Source organism: Telopea speciosissima, chromosome 11 (assembly GCF_018873765.1).
Source record: "Telopea speciosissima isolate NSW1024214 ecotype Mountain lineage chromosome 11, Tspe_v1, whole genome shotgun sequence".
In the NCBI taxonomy this organism is placed as follows: domain Eukaryota; kingdom Viridiplantae; phylum Streptophyta; class Magnoliopsida; order Proteales; family Proteaceae; genus Telopea; species Telopea speciosissima.
The window spans coordinates 3,679,605-3,701,579 of record NC_057926.1 but is presented as its reverse complement, the minus strand read 5'-3'; the positions used below and the strand labels follow the sequence as shown (position 1 = coordinate 3,701,579).

The window sequence follows — 21,975 nt, the reverse complement described above, 5'->3', positions numbered from 1 at the left end:
GAAGGAAAAGGCACTTGCCCAACAGGGGCATTTGGGGCCTCAGAATGAGGACCAGAACTCAACTCCCTGCTGTCACAACCACTTTCTTCCTTGAACATTGGGTATTCTGTTGTCAAATTCGCAGGGCAAGGATGATGTGTAGGGCGGAGGCGCTAATAGGGCTGGTTTAGATATCACACATGGGCAAGGGTAGGAATCTGGTGCGGGGGCGTTGATGGGGCTGGGGCTGTATGTCGCACATGGGGCAAGGGCAGGGTGCTGGTGTGATAACTGGTTTCAGTGGCAGGTGAGAGGGCTCGGAAGGAGAAGAAGAGGAGGAGGTCAAGGGTTTGCTTTTCTAATAATAATAGCAAATATCCATAATAAAGTCTCAATTGGTTTTTCTGTTATTTTGATGTTTTGTAAATAGAAATAGGGTTTATAAATTGTACCAAACACTTGTAAAAACGTTTTTGTATCAGAAAATGAAAATGATACCAAAAAGACCCCAAGTAGAGCATTTGTGATTTTTCTTATTCTGTTTAATAGGAATTTGGTCTATTTACATTTACAAGATTCGTAATTTTTTTCCTATGAACCTGGGTGCCTCCATTTGGAGCATGTTTGGGAATTCTTTCGGGTCTTATGCTTTTGGAACCTAGGAGCCAACTATTTTTGGTTTGCAAATGGGCGGAAACAATATGTAGCCTCATGTTGGAATAATCACCTCCTCCAGCACTAGAAGCCAAGAAGCTTTTTTTGGGGGGGCATGGAGTTACAGGTTTATGTGACGCTCATGAGGTAGGAGACACAGATTATTCCAAACCAACGCCTCTGGTTGGTCCTAGCTCCTTGCTGTCTAGAAGCAAAAGAACCAGGTGACTTCCCAAACATGCACTTAGTGCACATGACAGTCTTCCCTGTTTCATAAGGACAAACCTTGAGAGAGTTACTATTGGGTTTCACTAATAACTTCTGTATGACTAAACCCCTTGATTGACATGCTTATCTTTCTAAATTTGAGTTGTCGTAGGCCTCCTCAAGGCTCTGCGTGTAAGTAGATGCATGGCAAATAACATGAATATTTTTATTTTTCGAAGGCATGGTGGGGTAAAATTAAAGGTTGAATTGCAGAGTATTATGACAAACTAGTCTCTTCAACCATCTTCTATGCAGCTTTCCTTTGACATATCAATATCTGGCTTTACACAGTCCAGAGCTAGGGCATAGACCATGAAAGTTATTGATAATATACATGTTGATGAATCAACCCTTGTGGCCATGCTAGGGTGTCAACATCCCAAAATTGGTTGCACAAATACCAAGGATTCTGATGGAATCACCATATAAAGACGTGAACCCTGCTATAGCGGTGCTGTTGTCTTAAGTAATTATCATTGTTTTGTCTTCTGATCAGTTGGCTGATGTGTTCACTAAGTCTCTTTTTTGTCCTGTTTTCCGGAAGTGTTGTTCCTAACTGGGCATGGGAGATTTGTATGCTCCAGCTTGAGGGGGATTGTTAAAGTATAATCCTATAGGAGTCATGAACCACGATAGGAGGTCTGTCTCTATCGTGAATGGGGTCCAATAGTTAGATTTGTTTGGGTGTTCTTAGGAAGCAGTTTACTATGTTTCCTTATTTCCTTGTAACTCTCTTCTTTCTATTTGCATATTATAAATAAAAGCATTAGTCAGCGAGCAATAGAACGTATACTCTAGTTCTATTGTTGATGTAGTTCTCCCATTCTTCTCCTTTGATTTCTTCTCTACTTTGATCTGTGCTTGACTGATTACTAAGTTCTTCTCCTTGCTACAAAAAGCAATTCCCCAATTCTCCATCAGTTACCACAGTTACATTATGCTAGTTTGTTGTGAACTTCATTAACTACATCTGAGAAGAACAAGAAGCAAACAAATTTGTTGCAAGATTAGGAGATGATGAAGCTATAGTTGAGAGGAAGAGGAGGATGTTGCTGGTCCTTCTACATTAATTCCTCACGGTAGTCAGTGTGACTGATCAAGAGATGACTAATCTAAGGAAAGATATTGCAAATCAGTTTGCAAGACATAATGGCCACGAGGAGATTCGATTTATAATGCATTCTTTTTTTGACATTTGGTTATGAGCATTCATTATGATCTTGATTACTCATTTATAACTTGCAGAAATATGACAAAAACTTAAATGCCTCCTTTGTGTTACTGAGGCCATTGTTGGATGATTATGAGGATATATGGTACATACAAAGAACAACTTTGGTCGTTATTATTACACATTTCTGTCAATGGGGATCATCCCCAATCATTTCTTTGGGTGGATGAGTACAGATCTAGACTTCACGCAAATCATGTAGTTCAAGCATATCCACATGTGTTTGATTCTGGGTGAGGGCAACATGGTCGCAGCGAATTTTTATCGTGTGCGGTTCTCTAGTGCCTCTCACAAGAGGAGGGTGGATCTCACCAAGGCAAAGTGTTTGGTCAGGTGCCCCGGGTGGGTCCCACCACCCCTCTTGTGAGAGGCACTAGGAAACCGCATCGGTCAGAGAACCGTAAACGATATAAATCTTGGTCGCACCCTAGTAGGCACCGCTGATTATTGTATATTGTTTCCGATTGCACCATCATTTTTTTTTCATATGGCTAATCTTGTTGACGGGCATTATTGTGATTTACACCGTTGTAATTATATTTCATTAATTATTCAACTTAAATGGAATGTGGTAATTATTGTCATTAGATAGAAAAGTAGCAAAATCTTGATTTGCCAATTATCAAATTTCAAACTAAAATTCAATTAAATATCCTTCTATGTATATCAATGTACTCGTACCTATTCAGCCATCTATGTAAAGGCATTTTCATAATTATCCCAATTAATGGAATAGTAATCGTGTTTTTATAATTATCGATTACAGTGGAAAATTTGATAATACAGATTTTTTTTAATTATTTGGGTTAAGTGTGAGGCAAATGGTTTTACGTAATTATCGGTTGTAGTGGTAAGAAGCAATTTGTAAAAGATTTTTCAAATGTTTATGTTATTTTTCTGTTCTAGGAACATTTTTGAAACATTTTTACCAAACACTAAACTTCAGCCAAAGAAAATTCTAACATAACGGAATTGAAAAAGAACACTTTTGTATCAAGAACATTTTGACGGAACCTATGTGCAACCAAACATACCCTTAGTAACTAAGGAGACCTCATGGAACTTTCAATTCAGTAGTTTGATGGAATTCAGACTTGGATCGAAGGGAGCAGAAAAGGGGAGGAACAACAACAATAACAACCAACTCAGCCTTATCCCAACTTAATGGGATCGGCTACATGGATCCAAACAGAACAAGATCATTGATGTTAGTAAGCGATCTCCATCCTAGCTTAAGAATATGAGCTTTGTTATGTGTCTTAGCTTTTTCTAATACCCAAACCCCCTGAGGTTATGGGAGAACAAATTTTATCCCAAGCAATTAAAAAAGCTTTTTACCTTTTCCTCTAATTTCATTCCAAAAATTAAGGCAAATAAAGTCTATAATTTTGAAAATTTTGAGAGGGAAAAAAAAGAAGACACAAGATAAGAAGGTATTGAGCTCAACACTCATTGTATGAGAACCTTACACCCTGCAAAAGAAAGTTGGTTAGATTTTTAAGTAGAAAGTCTGGTTTTCATTTTATGCACAAAACCTCTCAAATCTTTGACATTGGAACGAGAGTGAAAAAGATTAGTTCTAAGATAAATGGAGTTATTGGGCATCTCATTAATACCTATCAAAGAGCAACACAGACCTTTCTGAAGTTGGAATATTCTCACTGAAAAACATACCACTTTTATCTAGATTTGTTTCCTGACCTGAGAGGTCAGAAAATATATCCAGAATAACCTTAATGGTAAGGGATATCATCCACAATAGCTCTACAAAAATTAAAAGTATCACCAACAAATAAGAGATGGGAGATCTCTGAAGCTGATCTTGCCACCTTAGTGCTCCTAAATAAATCAAGGTCTCTCTAAGCCTTAAGTAACCGAGAGAGAACTTCCATTGTAGAAATGAATAAATAAGAACTCAAAAGGCATCCTTGTCTAATTCCCCTAGAAGCTTTAAAAAACTCAGAAGGACTACCATCCATTTTGATAGAGAATGAAGTTTTAGAAAAATAAGGGTGTCAATCAAGTTGTAGAAGTTGTCTTCTTGCTACTTACAGGGACCTTGGACTATTCTGTGGAATCAAGATTGCCAGGCAAGCCCTGGAAATCTTTCATCTGCTTTTTGCAGATGATACTTTCATTTTTTGCCAGGCTACGGCTGAGGATCTTCGCACAATTAAGGCTGTGTTGGACCTTTTTTCTGACCTTTCGGGCCAAGAAATAAAACCTAGATAAAAGTGGTCTTTGGTTTAGTAGAAATGTTTCTCCCACTGAAAGACTTCATTTATGTTCAGTTATTGGAATCAAAGAAATGGCTAAGACCTCTAAGTATCTTGGTACTAATCTTTTTCATTTCAGAATGAAAGTCAAGGACCTAAGCTTTATTGTGAATCGGGTGAGCAACAAACTGGTTTCTTGGAAGACTCATTTTTTTTTTTCTTTTCTTTTGTAGGCCGGCGTATGATGATACAATCAGTCCTCTCTTCCATTCCTTCTTACCTTAGATGTCTCTTATTGCTTGGGATAAGATTTGTATTCCTCGTTCTATGGGAGGCCTGGGTGTTCGAAAAGCCTCCATTATTAACTCAGTCTTGATGCTCAAGTTTAGCTGGTGTTCAATTACCCAACCATCTGCACTCTGGGCTAAGTTCTCAAATCCAAAAATTTTCCCAACAATTCAATTTTCAATCACAAGATAATGATTAAACATGGATCTTGGTCTTGGAACAGTATTGCCAAATCTATTCCCATTCTCAAACGTAGTACCATCGGCAAAGTAGGTAATGGTAAGAATGGGAATATTTACCTTATTCTCACTTTCATATTTTAATATGCGCAGGAATCTTTACACCAGGTATAGACTCCTCATCCTGGGTTTTTTTTTGCATTTTGTCACAAGGACGTTTCATTTTGACAGCTGCAGGATATTTTTCAGCCCATCACGATTTGGAGCCAGAGGTAATAGCGATTATGAGTGGCGTTAAGCAGGCGAAGGCAATGGGCCTAAGGATGAAAGAAGTCTGGATATCAAACAAAGCTTTGCCGTGTTTTGTCCCACAACCTTCACAGGAAGCTTGCTCGTGGGCTATCCTCCCTTTGGTTTTTTGAACTAAATACCAAAATTTTTTCTAACCGAGGATAACTTTTTAATTTTTTGGATGAACAAATTTACCCATCAGGCAATTCAAGGTCATATGACTTTTTGTTACTCTCAGGACTGTAGATTCTACTCTCTTTATCTAATATATTTTTCTCTTTCATAAAAAAAAAATCTCAAATAAACATTTCACAAAAGATGAGTCAAGGGGTTCAGATGAGATAAAACTGATTTTGAGATGAGAGGCAAACTCGTGAGCCATATCCTTTGGATTATCAATTCTAACTCCTTCATCGTAGAGTAGAAAGTCGATTCTTCTTTTTCAAAGGTTTAGTCTCGACACCGAATGGTAAAACCTAGTATTCCTATCTCTCTCCTTAATATAAATGTGTCTAGATTTATTGAGCCAAAAGGCTTTTCGGCATTTTGAAAGCCATTCAATCTAGGTTGAAAGTCGAGATAACTCAAAAACAGAAGAAAAACTATCTTCCATTATTGCATATTGATCCATAAGCATGGTTCTCAAATTATCAACATGGCTAATAGAGAATTGTTCCATCTCCAGAGAAGTCCGGCTATAGTGATAAAGAAGTAGATGGATCGAATTTGTTTTGAATAGTGGCATTATCATATTCGTATTCGATTATATTTGAAAGGATTAAGATAATATCCTAATAATTTTTGAACGGATTCGGATAGTTTCCAGATAGTGATTTTTTGAATACATATTCTCCTAAATGGATATGAATGCATCAAATAAGAATTTTCGACTATCTGTTGACATCTTTACCATTTTCTTCTATTCTTTTTTGTCTTCGATTTTGTTACGTTTTTTACTTTTCATTTTATCTTCTATTTATTTTAGTAAATATGTAATTCCACGTAGCACAATACATTAAATTAAATTAAATTAAAAGATATATATAAACCAATAGAAAATCTATAAAAAGAACATATTAACTTAACTTATAAAATTATAAAAATAAGAGAACAACATCCAATAAGATAACTTAATCGGATAGACGGACACAGATATAGTTAAGAAATTTTATTACCATCGGATTGCTAAACAAATCGGGTAATAATTGATCAGATAAGGGGATTATCATATTCGTATCCGATTAGTTTTCGGACAGATTCAGAATCTCCTCAACGGATACGAACGCGGATTGAATACGGATTTTCAAATATCCGGTGACCTCCTTAGGCTAAACAGACTGCTGAGACGTTAAACGTACTCCTTTTACAGAGTTTGAGAATTACTATTTAAACATCTTGTAATCTTCGATGCAAACTCAACTGAAAATCTGAAATGCTAATCAAACATTGCAAAAGCCTCCACTCTCATCTTCTGCTTAGAAATCCATTTGTTTCTAAATTTCAACTAGAATACCGTGCAACAGTATTCTAATAGTTGGTATATAAAGCATATTTTAGTAACTGGGATGGAAGCTAAAATCCAACAGCATTAATGAGACAAGGAGAATCAGAGAACTCAACATGCCCTATAGAAACCTTGAGGACACGGATAGGATAGAAAACCAAACATTTGTAAAATTAAAACAGCCGTTCAGAGAAACAGAGAATTTGTAATGGAAAAGACAATAGATGTGGCAAGATCTCTCGCACACAGTTTCCATTTTAAAAGTTCAAATCCTGAGAAATGAAAGGATGTGGAAGTAATAACCAATCCCTGAACCCAAAGAAGAAAACAACATTTAGTGCCATAACCATATATGTGTCATATACCCACACTCAGAAACAGCCACCAAGGAACAGACATCCTACAATAAAGATTTGTGGTTCACAAAAACATACTCTGAGCTTGACGCCTAATTTGTTTCCTTTGATAAAAATATATATACCTTCTGTAGCTTCCTTGAAGATACACTTTCACCCAAAAGGAAAATAAAAAAATAAGAGAGATGAGTTGGCCTTTTCCTCATTTCAAAAAGAGTAATATAAAACAAGATCACCTTGAATAAGAAAAGGATGAACCACCATCGAGACCTAAAGCTAAGTACAGGGCACTAAGAACCATATATGGGTTGACAACTACCACCACCAAATCACCAATTGATCAAGCTCTCCATTCCCAGATACAGCAATAATATCCCCCACTGCAGAAGTTAGCAAGCTCAGAAATCCCTATTATCATGATAATGATACAGGATAAATGCTGTTGACCAAAGATATATTCTCAACAACACTAAATAACTTGTGAAAGTGCAGATAAGTAATGGAACAGGAGTCTTGCCCCTTAAAATTAAATACCCCACTGACCATACAGTACTTACCAAATACAGTTAGAATGAAACTTATTTCCTTCACCGGCCATCTTGATTCGGAACCTGAAGCGTCGAGTCCATCTATTACTTTGATTTCATGAAATCTATGGCAGCCCCAATTCCTCTTTATATGCAAACAATGAATGCGAATTGGCAGCCCAATTGTAGCACACTAAGTATATTACAGTAGACACACCTCACATATGATTTTCTTGTGTATGCCTATTGTGATCCCTCTCTGCATAACCATTACGGCCCATCCTGTTTCCATCTTCCACAATATCATGACGACTATTGTGATACCCCATTGACCGATCGTACCGCCGTTTTCCCTCCAATCGTTTGTCTGGTGGACTCCCAGCCCTTCTCTTGCGACCATTCGACTTGGGTGACTGATATCCTCGGTCTGCATCATCGTATAAAGAGACTTCCCCTTCTTCTACATTCTCCACATCTGGTCCCTGAGATGGCTGCTCTTCCATTCCAGAATGATTTCCATGTCCAATATCATGGTGATCCTTCCCATAATTCTGATTTTCAGGTTCTGACCTGTTTGAAAGCTTAGACCAGCTTTGCCTCCTCTCCCGCTTGATCTTCTCATCCTCAGCAGCCAATTCAACACCATCTTCCAGCTCCCGCTCAATAAGATCATCTTCATCCATCAACTCCATTTTCCGCGCCACATCACCACGAGACTTCTTTCTTTTCTCCAGTGCTGCCTTTACCTTGTCCTTATCAATCTTTTTAATAGCATCGTGCGGAGACTGACCCACAGAAGCTTCTCTGTGATCCAAATTCCGACCACCTGAGCTGCTGGACTTGTATGGTGCAGCACCCTCATTTTTCCATTTCCCTGCTTCTGTTGTTTCACTTCTCCTACCATTTCTTTGTTGATCTTCTTCTGCACGTCTCTCTGACTCGAACTTAGACCTGTTTGAATCTCCCCCATGCTCCTTGTTGTAGGGCAACGACTCCTGTTCAGTATGCCAATGAACTTTAATTTCCCCATCTTCCTCGTGATCCAAAATAACACTTTTTGTATCCGAGTTACCATACTCAGTACTTCGATTTTGGGTACTTCTCTGAGGTCCACCTTGATCGTCAGCATGTGACTGATCAGACCCTGTTCTAGATGACGATGGCACTGAAGCTCCAGGCCTTGTTGTAGATACACCTCCAGCCTGAGCACTACCATTGGCTAAGGGTTCCTCATTGGGGGTTGGAGTTTTTGTCGCGGCCCGATGAGTAGCCCCAATTCCAGCACTTCCTTCAACTTCACTCCCCTGGGAAACTGGAATGCGGTTCTGTTCATATAGTTCCAACATTTGATTGCTAACCTCTGCAATAAACAGATGAACACACTGATTTATGTTAAAAAAATCCCACGATATTCATTCAGAGTCAAACAAGAAAAGCCACAGATGATACAGCAATACATAATGCATACATACATGTCAGTGAGACAACATTCCATATCTTCCATCTGAGATCTAGGATTATTTTTGGGGTGGAGGGTTGTTTTACAAGTAGTTTCAGACCAAAATTTGATATGATCCTGATTATCATTCAATCAACATATCCACAAGAATAGTATAGAAAGGACATGATCATCACACTTTGGTAAAATTTGGCAAAAAAATAACTCTATGGCGATATGCTATAAAGGATGAGCCTGTCCACCATTTGAAGCATATGCACCATCAGAAATATCACCACTGAACTTTGGTATGGTTTATAATTTTACTGTAAAGGAGGAGACCTTTCTATTCTACAACCCCAAGAATGACACTAACCCTCCAATTGGCGTGGGGTGACATCAAATTCTTGCCACCAGACCTTCTCGCCATCAGATGGAAGCTTCACTTTCAAGAACTTGGCAGCAAGGAAGATGGCTCCTGCTGCGATGTGGTGAGGCTTAAATTGCAGGCAGAGCGACGTCCGCAGCCTGCATGCCAATTCGTGGTTTGTAACCATGGAATTAAAACAACCGGGAAGAATAATATGAGAAACAGATTAGTTCTTGCATACCCATCATTGACAAAATTCCATGCTACTTGGGCAAGCGCATTCTGTGCAACCTTGAACTTTTTTATCGCTTCAACAAGAGGCTTATATGGGTGCTGCACATTGAGGTCAAAACCAAGAGTCGCCAGTACAACCCTCTCTCCAAGTAAAACCAACTCTTTCTGTTGTTCATAGACTTCCTGCAAATCAGATGCAGAATAGAACAATAAACTAAAATGCCTAACAATTGTAACCAGAACAAAAGACCTTTAGAAGAAAGAAAATTTAAGATCGCATCAGGAGGATGTAGTTTGAGGGTGAGGGGGGGAGGGAACGAATACTTAATTAATAACCTAACATCCAAAATCATTCTTGTAAGAGCCATAAGAATATGCAAACAGGAAGAAAGCCTAATACATAATTTCAAAATAGGACCCACGTCAGATTCGTCAAAGGATAATACTAGGTGAGAATTAAGCAAGGCATGGATCCCCTCCCCTCCACATGTCTATCACAATATTATGGTTCATCATGGTCAACAACCATTGCGGTATCTTAGATTTCCTCTTTCACAAAATACAAGAAATCAATACCAATAAGATTTCACGGTGTCATCATCAACAAATATGGAGAAAAAGGACGTAAAATTTTGAAAACATGTGAAAAAAGGTAGAAACAACCTCAAGGACAACTGCCAGAACGAGGAAGTACAGATATAAACAGGTACAACCGTACAAAGCACCCCACCAAGAGGAATGGTACCTTCTGCTTGATTTTGTGGACTGCAGCTGGATCCTTTTTATAAATAATTTCATAAGAAACTAGGATAACATCCTTTAGCGGCCGAGGAGTCTCCTCAACCTTTCCCGCAAGGAACATGCATACAGTTGCAATTGTCTGTAAAGTATTTTAGTAAGAAATTTCAATTAGAAAATGAAAAAAATTGCACAAAGAACTAGAAAGCATACAATCAATAGGCAATAAAGATGGTGAGAACATATAGAAGCCCAGAGGTCAAACAAAAGGCAAAAAACTAAAAAGGATAGCATGCAAAAACAACCATCTAGACCCCAGGATGACAAACGAAAACATCCCTACAACCTTCGAGACTAATGACCCCTCCCTGCAAGATGTGATACCTGTCAGCCAACTTCATTTTAACTTGAGTACCTACCCATGTCAGACAGGCCACAACATGGGTGAGTGTGTGGGAAGATATGATACCTGGTCCTTCATATCAACACCTTTTTAATTTCTTTTGATTCCGCCCCAGACGTTGCCTATGCTAAGTAAACTGTGCATACTCTTCCAAGCTTGCACAGAGTGGGATGGGTAGCACAGTTTCACAGTTAGATTTTAATGTGATGTTGCAAGTTCAAGGAGTGATTTGCTTCTGATTGAAGGAGCTAAAAGAGCGAGGGGAAGACCTAAACTGACCATAGGAGAAGTGGTGAGGAAGGACATGCATAGTCTAGGTCTTGCCCCAAGTATGACCTCGGATAGAGCCTATTGGAGGGCAAGGATCCATATAGCAGACCCCATTTAGTTGAGATTCTCCTGACAGGCAGGGTTGTGTCTCTTTCCTCTTACTAATCTTTCATCTTTCATTTGGCATTTTTCATTCTTCATTTCTCTTCTCTTCCCCATCTTTTCTTTCCCTTTTTTGGTCAGAACTCATTAATGTAGCTCTACATAGGGAAAGATCCTACTACAGACCAATTATCAAGGATCTAATAACAAAGGAATCAAGGGGTTGCTGATTCTGCAGTCTCAGTAGGACAGAATTGCAGTTTTAGGTAAAATCTAGGGTTAGGTTTATGAATATGGAGATGAATCTTATAGGGTATTGATGGCAAGGTCTAGGAGAAGCTATTAATGTAGGTTTTGATGATGTTTAACTAAAAAAATTGAATTTCAGAAAATTATGGTTAGCGTTTCGGGTTTTGGGTTTTAGAACTTAGGCTTAAACTAGGGTTTTTAATGGGATTTTTGGGCTAGGGTTGGGATCGAATTTTCCAGGTAGGGAGGGGAAGGTTCGATCCAAATATGGGAGGTTTTTATTGGCTGGAAGTACTATTTCTGGAATGTAGGTTTTTTTTGGGTTTCACAGAGACAAGGCAAGCTAGGGTTGGAGTGGGCCGATGGGGCTGCAAGTTGGATCGAGTGGAAGGGCTGTAGTATGGAGGTTGTGGTTTAAATTTGAAATAATTCTGATGGTCAAATATGGCTGGGCAGCAAGATCTAGGGTTTAATGGAATTCAAACAAAAGGGGATCGATGGGGGGGGGGATTAGAGGATTAGAAGAAGAAATTGGTGAACAAGTTGCAGCAGAAATCCACTGACAGCAGCTTGAACATGGTTGAAGGCTAGAACCACCTTCAGAGAAGAACCTCCCAGCCGTCACAGCGTAAGGAGTCACAGGAGATCCACCTGCCCTTCTTCCTTGATAAAACCACAAGGCAACACTCCAAGGAGCAGTAGCAGCAACAATCGGCAGCCAACCATTCTGTTTTTTTTTTTCAAATATCAACTGTGGGGGAGTCTCCCACGATTTACCTTTATTTATAATAAGGCCAATGGCCAAATCCTAATACAAATTAGATCCTTCCTTCATAAATCGTGGAAGGGAAAGGCTATAATTAAAAGCTAATAACTTAAAATACTGAAAAGACCTAATTGAGCCTACTAACTTATACTAAAAGACACTTGACTAAATAACTTAAATTGAACCAATTGGACCAATTGGGTGTAACCAATTTGAACCGGTTCAATTAAAAAACAGAAAATAAACTAAGTATGGAATGGAAAATACTAGACTGCAAACCTAAACTATGGCTCCCAAACTAAGCCCTAGTGTCAGGACTACTTCTTCTTCTTCTTCCTACGAGTGTGGGTACTTGGTGCTGCATCACTCATTTTTCCTAACTTTGTTTTGTTTGGATCCATGTAGGCGGCCCCATTAAGTTGGGATAAGGCTGAGTTTGTTGTTGTTGTTGTTGTTGTTGCAAGTTCAAGTTTCTTTTATATCATAAATTTCTTTGCTTACACAGAAATTGCATGTACTTGTTATCTATGATGCGGTCAAATACCATTACCCAGTTGCCTAATGTGTATTAGCTCCATCCCTGTACCCAAAATTTGAAGGTGGGATGACCATGAATCATTCCTCACATCCCTCACCAAACAGCGGCAGCAGCACCAGCACCAGAAGCCATATAAATAGATCAAATACTGTAGAACATCTCCAATAGATAAACTTTAAGAATATAATGATCCACACTGTTCATTGTATACTTGCATACTGTTAAGTAATTAAGTATAAGGTCTAGTAATGGTCTAGCAATGTTTACCACAGGTGTAAGGGTAGTTTAGTCATTGATATGTTATATTTTTTGTACATGTGTCGGCGAATATTAATTAAGGGTACATTTGAAATTTCTCAGCTTTAGTTATTATAAATAGGGAAGTGGTTCTTGGTACGGGAGTGCGGCCTATGCCAGCGCTCCCTGTGTCTATCTCTCCCTCCCTCAAAGACTCAAACAAGGGGCATGGAACTCTTTTTACATGGGGAGGAGAGAGATAGACACAAGGGAGCGCTGACGTAGGTCATGATCTCGGACAGTTTGTTTTCCCTTAAAAAATATAAGATGTAGCTACCGGTTTTCCTCTTCTCCACTATCTTTTTTCCTTTTTCATCTCCTTTGCTGGTTTCTTCTTTGTTTACTTTGTAACATGGAATTAGAACAACAAAGGGTCAACAATTTCAACCACCTTCCTATTTTGAGAGTGTTTTAGGGTTTTTTCTTTATCGTGATATGCAGAAAACACTGTTGCACTTGCTTATGATGAAACATCTTGTCAAAAACAAAATACGAAAGACAAGAGTTTTCTCATGCTGTTGAAGATATGGTGATGATATGCTGGTTTAATGGAGTTTTACTGCTGTGTTAATGATATGTGGCCTTGCCTACGTGAAGAGTTGTTGCTGATACATGATCTGTGGCTTTTCTGCTAACTGGATATGCTCAATTCTATCTATTCCGATTCTTGATTGGATTTATCTGATTAACAACATCTAACCAGCAGATTTAGATCATATTTTAGGATATAAATCATTGCATGGTAATCTGCCTTATGGATAAACAGATCTGTTGATTCCTAATTTTAGGGCTTGAAGTTTCTAAATCTGAACTGTGTCCATGGACCCAGATCAGAGCCTTGGATTTCACTGAAATTTTGGGCACATACTCTGATGGGTGAAAGGACTCAGATCAGACCTGTTGATGTTGAGTTATGCAACTTCTCTGATTCTGCCCTGTTCTTCCCTTATTGTCTACCCAGATGCTGGTTTCCTACTTCTGATCGTGTCACATCAAAGAAGAAAGGTTGTGTGTGCAGAAACTTGCTGTTTTGGTACTGAAATGGAGTTTGCTTATGAGATCTGACTTCTATAGGACTGAAGATATATTAAAAAATTAATCCTTTCTAGGATCATCAAATCCCATTTCTTGCAAGATTCCTTAACCTTCTATTTTTGTGACTTGTATATATCTGAAGATCTATACATCAGATAATGCTATAATTTTACAGAGCTGTTCTCCATGATTATTCTGCTCTTCGAACAGAGTTTGAGCAAGATAAGCAGTTGGTTTAAGTCTGATCTTGACTTTCTCCTGAAATAGAGTTCTCTTTCTTCTCTGGGGCTGGACTTTCTGAAGTCTTCTTCTTGCGGTATGAAATCTGCACTGCCAGTGATAAATATGTTGCTGATGGCTGAGGTTTTGCCTACAATATGTGTTGTTGCAGCATGAAGGCTTGGTTTTATGTATTTTCCTACTTGATGACCTGATATGCTATCTAGCGGTGTTTCTTTGATGACTCCTCTTGAAGTGGTTTACATACCCTAATACCGAACCCTAATCACTGCCCTAAGAGGAGTTCGACTGTAATTTGACCTTGATCTAACCTCTGATTTGTTAGAACCGGAAGTTCCTAACTTTAAGGAACTCTAGTTGCTACTTTTGAAACAGTCTGCAGAGCCCTATCAGGCCGTAGGACTTCATTCATATTTTCTTGATTTGTTCTCTTATTCTAGCCCTAACATAGATCAAAGCGCACGCAGATCAGATCTCCTTGTAGTATGATATGGAGGTTCTCTTTATTCTGATTTTTTTTCCTGCGATATGCATTGTGGTTAGCTGTTCTGTTCTACATGCTACTGGTGGTTACTATTTTGATCTAAAATAATTCCTGCCGTTTCATGGAGGTTGATTTGACTTATTCTACTCCTTGGAGATCTGGTCCGACCTGTCGGTTTGATATATTGTCAAGTGATCTTTAAAGATACTATTGCTGTGACGTGATCGTCTTTGTTCTCTTCCCCTGCATTATTTGTTCACATGTAGTACTACACGGGGGGGGGGGGGGGGGAGAGAGTTATTAAAGATTTCTTCTTGTCGAAGATTTTCAGGATTTTCAGGCCTGCAGCGATGAATTTTTTATCTTCTGTCACTAAACAGCTTTTACTCATTGAGTTGACTCAGTTGATGTGTTCTGCTTCACCACAACACCCTGGTTGTGGGGTCTCTTTTATTGGGTTTATCTTTCTTTTTATTGGATGTTTTAAGGCTGGAACACCATTACTAAGTTCCAAGCCAAGTTAATTGGATTTCCTAGTTTTAGGACTACACCTACACCTAGTGTGGGGTTGTTCTTTACCGAGTTGTTATTAGTTTTTAAACTCCTTTTTAGGATATGCTTGCTTACTTTAAGTCCTGTGGTGTTTACATATGTTTTGTGTTGGCTAATAGTCATTCCTCTGACCAATATGATTCAAGTTTATATGTTTCTATTTAAGCATGTAAGATTGGAAGCTCTTAGAGCCCCCCACGGTTTTTATGAATAAAGATAATGGCCTTTGCCGTAAAGAGCTGTGAGAAATAGATTCAGCTAATGTGAGAGACAGTAGCCACGTTAGCGGGACTCTGAGATCGACTGCAGTAAATCTGGTCAAGATCAGGTGGGAACCTAACCCTTTCCCTTACTCTTTTTCCTACGGTTGCAAGTACAGCTCTTGTTGTCTAATTTATTTCTTTAATTTTCTGGGGGATTCATCATCCTCATACTAAGGATTCATCAGCCTGTTCAGTGGGGGGATTACTTTAATTTTTGAACATCAGTTGTTTTCTGTTTTCATAAGTGGTGGTGCCCCTGTTTTTGGTGTTTTCCTGCTGCATCTGGGAGTTACACCAAAGGACATCTAACCCTTGGATTGGATTGATCTTTGGAAGGTTTGTTCCTCACTCATAGGGAACACACAATCCAAGTCATAGTTGTCACGACATCTAGGCAACCAAAGGCGTTGGAGAGGGACCAAAATCAAGTCGGCACCAACTAGACGACCAATGCGCCTGGATGCCTAGGCAGCGCCTTGACAACTATGATCCAAGTTTAGTTTCGATCTAAGCATTGAATTGAAAGTTACTGAAGTTCCTAAATTTCTGGTGTTTTACTTACTAGTTCTGAAACATATTCTGCATAGCCAACTTTACCATCAAATTTCTGCCATATTTTGGGAATGCATTCCACGCCATTAAAACTCCACTAGACCAGAACTTGAGGTGATCAGACCTTCAAGTTGGGGAATTGCCCCATCAAAAATCTCACATTCCCAAGTTGTTCACAATTAATTTTTTATGATAACAAACACAGAATGTATTTAACATTTATGTGAAGCTTTGTAGTCACTTATACTACCATCATTGAGAGCAACAAGACTTGAAAAAGAACAAAGATTGTGATGACAAGACAAGTCAAGCCTCTCAAGACAAGTTTCTTAAGCAAAGAACAAGATAAAGTTTCAAGACAAGGTTTCAAGATAAGTCAAGACAAAGACAAGTACAAGACAAGTCAAAGTCTCAAGAACAAGACAAGGCAAAATCTCAAGGAAAGAGATGCTCATGTAGTCGTATGCACAAAGATCATTTTTAGAACATTTACACACATACTTGCATTGCATGCATACATATTTATATGGACATTACCTAGACTACCCAAGGACTCTTTAAAAGACTAAAAATAGGTCTAAAGACCGTTGAGGTAAAAGCCCCAAAAGACCCAAGCCAAAATAGGCAAAACAGGGCTAGAAAAGCATCATTCAGTCTGACTGGTCCAAGAACCGGTCTGACCGGTTAGTGGCAAAACACATTGTTTCCTACTAGGTCTGCAACAGGGTCGGGTTGGGCCGGGCATTTTAAAACCCTAGCCCAACCCCGAGTCCCCTTAGCGGGCCCAAGCCCGCCCACTCGACTCAGGGCCTAAATACCTTGACCCTAACCCCGACCTTGACGGGCCAAGCCCGCCCAAGCCCGCCCGATTGGGTCGGCTTGGCCTAATGGCCCCGCAATAATTAAATTAAAATAACAAGTCTAGAGAAGATGTGAGAGAGGAGGCTTGAACCCAAGACCTTTTGGCGGCAAATGGTTTTTTCACAATACAAACTGCCAAATGCGCTAAGCACTAATGTATATAAATAATAGCTTCTATTTTTTAATAAATAAAGAAATTTCTTCAGTGCCAAAATCAAGGTAAAAAATCAGGGTCGAAATCAAGGTCGGGCTGAGCCCGACGTCTCAACCTGACCCGACCCGACCCTGACTCAGGGTTAGGAATTTCTGGCCCTAACCCGCCCTCAGGGCCAGAAATCTTATCCCAGGCCTTGTTCGGGCTCAGGGCGGGCCAGGGCTGGTTCGGGCCGACAGGGCCAAACTTGCAGCCCTATTTCCTACCGGGCTGACAGAGGTTAGGAACCGGTTAACCAGCTGGAGAATGTCCAGCTGGTATCAAGCCGGTTGTCCAACGACTATTTTTATAATGGCTAGTCAAACTGGTCTGACATGTTCATGAACAGGGCGACCAGTACAGCTAAAAAGTGATTGTAATTTGACCGTTAGAGATTCAAATCTCTCACCACTTTTGCCTATAAACAAGTCACTAAAAGCCAAACTCTACACACTATTCAAGGCATTGAATACCACTCTTGGAAGAGATTTTGAAATAGACTTTTGATTATTATTCTATTCCTTTTGAGTTGAGAGCCTTTATAATAATTTCTTGATTTGATTCAACTCAATCAATTGAAAGCTTGCATTGAAGCGATTGATCCTTCACATTGAAGAAGCCTTCGAAGAAATCCCATATTGCGTGCAAGCATTCATCTTCACATCATTTTTGCAAAGGGAAGTTTTTCTCCATATAGGTAAACATCGTTCCACAACCATTTCTTTACTGATTTGAATTTGGTTCTTAGTGCTGATTTAAGAGTTGGGTGAATTCTTGATCAAACTAAGGGCACATCATCCTAGACTGTATTTAGGTGGTTGCACGGATCCTCTTATCCTTAAAAGAGTTCCATGGATCCTCTTATCCTTAAAAGAGTTGCATAGATCCTCTTATCCTTAAAAGATTACGGATTCTCTTATCCTTAAGAGAGTGTAAGGCTGTTGTTTCCCACCTACTTTATTGAAAGGAAACATCTAGTGGAATTCTCTCTAGTGTTGGGAGGAGTGGACGTAGACTCTTGGAGTCGAACCACTATAAATCTTATCTCTTATGGGTTGTTTATTGCATTAATTTTTAATTGTGTAATTAATTTCAAAAAAGGACACAATCCACTAGATACAACCTATTCACCCCCCTTTGGTTGTTTCACACTTCAAACCCTTGGATTTGAGTTATTAAATTTCTCTTATTCTGGTTTTTAAGTAGCTGTTGTGATCCTGTCTATTGAGTTGCAGCCTAACACCTAGTTTATTGGTATCAGAGCCATAGCTACTTTAGGCTCTAATCCCTCTGAATCAAGAGAAGAGCAAGTATCAATGAGACAACTCGCTGATTTGATCAGAAGCTTATCTGATTGTATGGTTTCTCTAGAGCAATGTGTGGATACTATGTTACAATCTCAAAATAATCCAGAAGAACTGAACATATTCCAGCACCAGCCACTTCTCAGAACATCCATCGGTTCTTTGGCAGAATACCATAGAAGGCTCCCACACAAAAGGCACGACCAGTATCATTTAAGGATCATGTGAGGTCCTATTTTGAAAACACAGGTTTTCCTCCTGGACGCAATGATGTTTCACAGAAAGTAAAGATGGAGTTGAAGGAGTATGGTGAAAATTTTGATACACAGGTATTCCATGACTGGTTGAATGATATTGATAATTATTTTGACTACTAGTCAAGACTAAATTAGTTGGACTAGCAAGAGAATGTTTGAGACTACAAGAACGAAAGATGCAAGATCGAGGCATGACATGAGATGAAAGATGAGTTAAAGGGCAAGTATCTTCCATAATCTATCCATGGTTGAACAGAGGAAAAGTTTGAAGCATTGTTAGCACGGATAGGAGTTGAAGAAAGTGACATACAATTGATGTCAAAATATAAGCTTGGTGATGCAGATTCATCATCAAATAGGGCTTGTTTCATTGGGAATAAGTGTAGGGTTGGGATATATATATGTTGAGCCTTTATTCCCAAGGGTTTTCTATGTATTAGGCCACTTTAGTGGGCCTGAAATAGGAGTATATAGGTTGCATACGGGATTAGCCCAATACTTAGTTTTTATTTTGTGTTTTTAATCGAACCGGTTTAAATTGGTTGCATCCAATTGGTTCAATTGGTCTAATTTAAGTGAAGTGATCCTATTGGCTAAGAGGTTATTATATCCTATTGGCTACTAGGGAATCTTCTTTATTTTAAGTAGTTTTAGTTGTTTTAAGTCATTAGGACTCTATTTTGAGTCTATTTGAGTTTCCTAGTCAGTTTAAGTTGCCTAATAGGTTAGGAATAAGGTTAGGCCATTCCCTTTTAGTGTCTAAGTCTATTTTTGAGTCTTCTATATAAGTTTGTAAGGGAGGCCAGCATTGGACACGAATTTGATTAATGAAAAAGCTTTTGTTTGCTGCCATAGCTGCTGCTCTGCTCTGTTGAGTGAACCTTGTGAGTAATATCAAGGCTACCTTGTGGGTAATATCAAGGTGAAGGGATTGGTGGACTCCGATCGACTCCTTGCATCTTGTAGATCGGGAGGTCCTTCTTCTAGTTCTTCAAAGCTGCTACCATTGAAGATTTAATCTTTCAAGTAAGTAGTTTATTAATTCAGCATTTAACCTTCTTCTTCTAATCCTCTAACCTAAGCTCCATCTACTCCTATTATCATCCCTTCCATTAATCCATAGATCCATTAGAACCCTAACACCCTAAATCCAATTCTGCCCTAAATTGCAGAATTTTGTAACTCATCCAAACCCTAACTTCTTTATACCAAAATAACCCCCTAGACCTGCCCATTAATACCCTATAAACCTCTTTCCTAAAATCTGCCCCTAAACCTTAGATCTTACAAACAGTCCATTTTCATAAGGCATCCTACCCAAAACCCTAGAATTCCAACCTCAACCAAATTTGATCCAACTTATACCATTAGACTCATAAAATTCTGCACATCATTACCAAATAAAACCCTAAGTCGAAACCCTAACCATAACCCTAAACTACTTAAAATAAAGAAGATTCCCTAGTAGCCAATAGGATATAAGAACCTCTTAGCCAATAGGATCACTTCACTTAAATTAGACCAATTGAACCAATTGGATGCAACCAATTTAAACCGGTTCAATTAAAAACACAAAATAAAAACTAAGTATTGGGCTAATCCCGTATGCAACCTATATACCCCTATTTCAGGCCCACTAAAGTGGCCTAATACATAGAAAACCCTTGGGAATAAAGGCTCAACATATATATATCCCAACCCTACACTTAATCCCAATGAAACAAGCCCTATTTGATGATGAATCTGCATCACTTGGACAACAGCCAGAGGTCAGAAGAGCTATGGGTACGACTAGCGTATATGACATTCAAGATTGCTATCAAAGGTTTTCGAAGCAGAAGATTTCTTGAAGATTCCTATTATACCTTTAGGTAATCAAGCCAGGGAGGATAGGAGGCCATCAACCCTACTCGACCACCCACATAGACGGGTAGACTAAACAACACCCTCACAACTGTTAATAAAGGAAAAGCTCATATGACTGGAGGCAGCAAAACAAAGTACTATTACTGAATAAAAGTATCAAACAGGGCATTTTAGCAAATTTTGTCCTTAGAAACCAAGGAGTGCTAATGCTATTGTTGCACCTCTTGAAGCTGATGATGAAACTAAGTTTAATGAAGACTTCTCCCAGAGAAAGACATTGAAGAACAGCCCCTAGTTGAGCAAGATGAAGAAATGGATATTTACGGAAACAACATGGTCAACAGCATTTTGGTTGCTGAATCAAAAGGGGAAGAATGGAGGCGGCAATGCATTTTCTACAGTCAAATGACCAGCAAACCCAGAGTTGCACAGGTAACAGTGGATAGCAGCAGTTGTGTGAATGTGGTTTCCAATGCCTTTGCCCATAACGCTAGTTTGCAAAAAGAAAAGCATCCACAATCCTGTATGGTTTTAATGTAATTCTAGTCAATTTACATCAGGTTTCTCTTCCAAATGGTAGCATGTTAGAAGCCAACCAAAGGCGTTCCGTCCCTTTGAAATTGGGTTCCTACAATGAGGAAGTCTCGTGCGATGTCATTTCCATGCAGCTAACAGACATACTAGTTGGAAGACCATGGATTTATGACAATAATGTATTGCTTGGAGGAAAGAAGAATCAGTGCATCTTCACATTTAAAGGCGAAAAAATGTGTTAAACCCTTCAAATGTTTCAGCGGAGAAGGCAAAACAAAGCATGAAAGCCACGGTAAACCGGTGGAGAAACAAGAAAAGAAACTGGAGAAAGGGGAGTCTAGTGGAACCAAGCCACTAGACTACCTCAGCAAGAGTTCCTTCAAACCAGCAAAGAAACTGGCTTTATCTTGACTTTGGTTAAAAAGGAAAGCACCCCTCCACATGACATCGCTTATCCTAAAGCTATTCGGGACTTATTATCTGACTTTTCGGACTTAGAACTGAAGGAGCTTCCAGATGAGCTGTCCCTGATGCGAGACATCCAGCACGCCATTGGCTTTGTGCCTGGGTCAGTGTTATCTAATCTGCCCACATATCGCTTCAGCCTTACAGAACATGACGAGCTGAAAAGGCAGGTGGCTAGCTGTTGAAAAAAAGACTTTATTCAAGAATGTATGAACCCGTGCATTGTATCAGCACTCCTCGCACCAAAGAAGAATGAAATGTAGTGTATGTGCATCGACAGTCCAAGTGATTAATAAGATCACCGTCAACTACAGATTTCCGATCCCTCGATTAGATGACATGTTTAATATGTTGTCCGGTGCCAAGATGATCACAAAGATTGACCTGAAGAGTCGATATCACCAACTCCAAGTCCGTCCAGGCGATGAGTGGAAAATTGCATTCAAGACCAAAGAAGAACTGTATGAGTGGA

General features: G+C 39.1%; 1 protein-coding gene across 2 annotated transcripts in view; it reads right to left on the bottom strand.

The window, feature by feature from the left end:
- Window positions 1-7,139: 7,139 nt before the first annotated feature.
- LOC122645772 (cyclin-T1-5-like) overlaps window positions 7,140-21,975 on the bottom strand; it is a 35,141-nt gene continuing 20,305 nt past the window's right edge. Inside the window, exons 3-6 of one of the 2 annotated variants that reach the window (XM_043839132.1) lie at window positions 10,280-10,414; window positions 9,542-9,717; window positions 9,307-9,458; window positions 7,140-8,852 (exon numbers count right to left, since the gene is read on the bottom strand). In XM_043839132.1, coding sequence (XP_043695067.1) covers window positions 7,711-8,852; window positions 9,307-9,458; window positions 9,542-9,717; window positions 10,280-10,414 — 1,605 coding nt within the window. In that variant the 3' untranslated portion in view covers window positions 7,140-7,710. The remainder of the gene's footprint in view (window positions 8,853-9,306; window positions 9,459-9,541; window positions 9,718-10,279; window positions 10,415-21,975) is intronic. The other variant, XM_043839133.1, reaches the window with a different exon arrangement.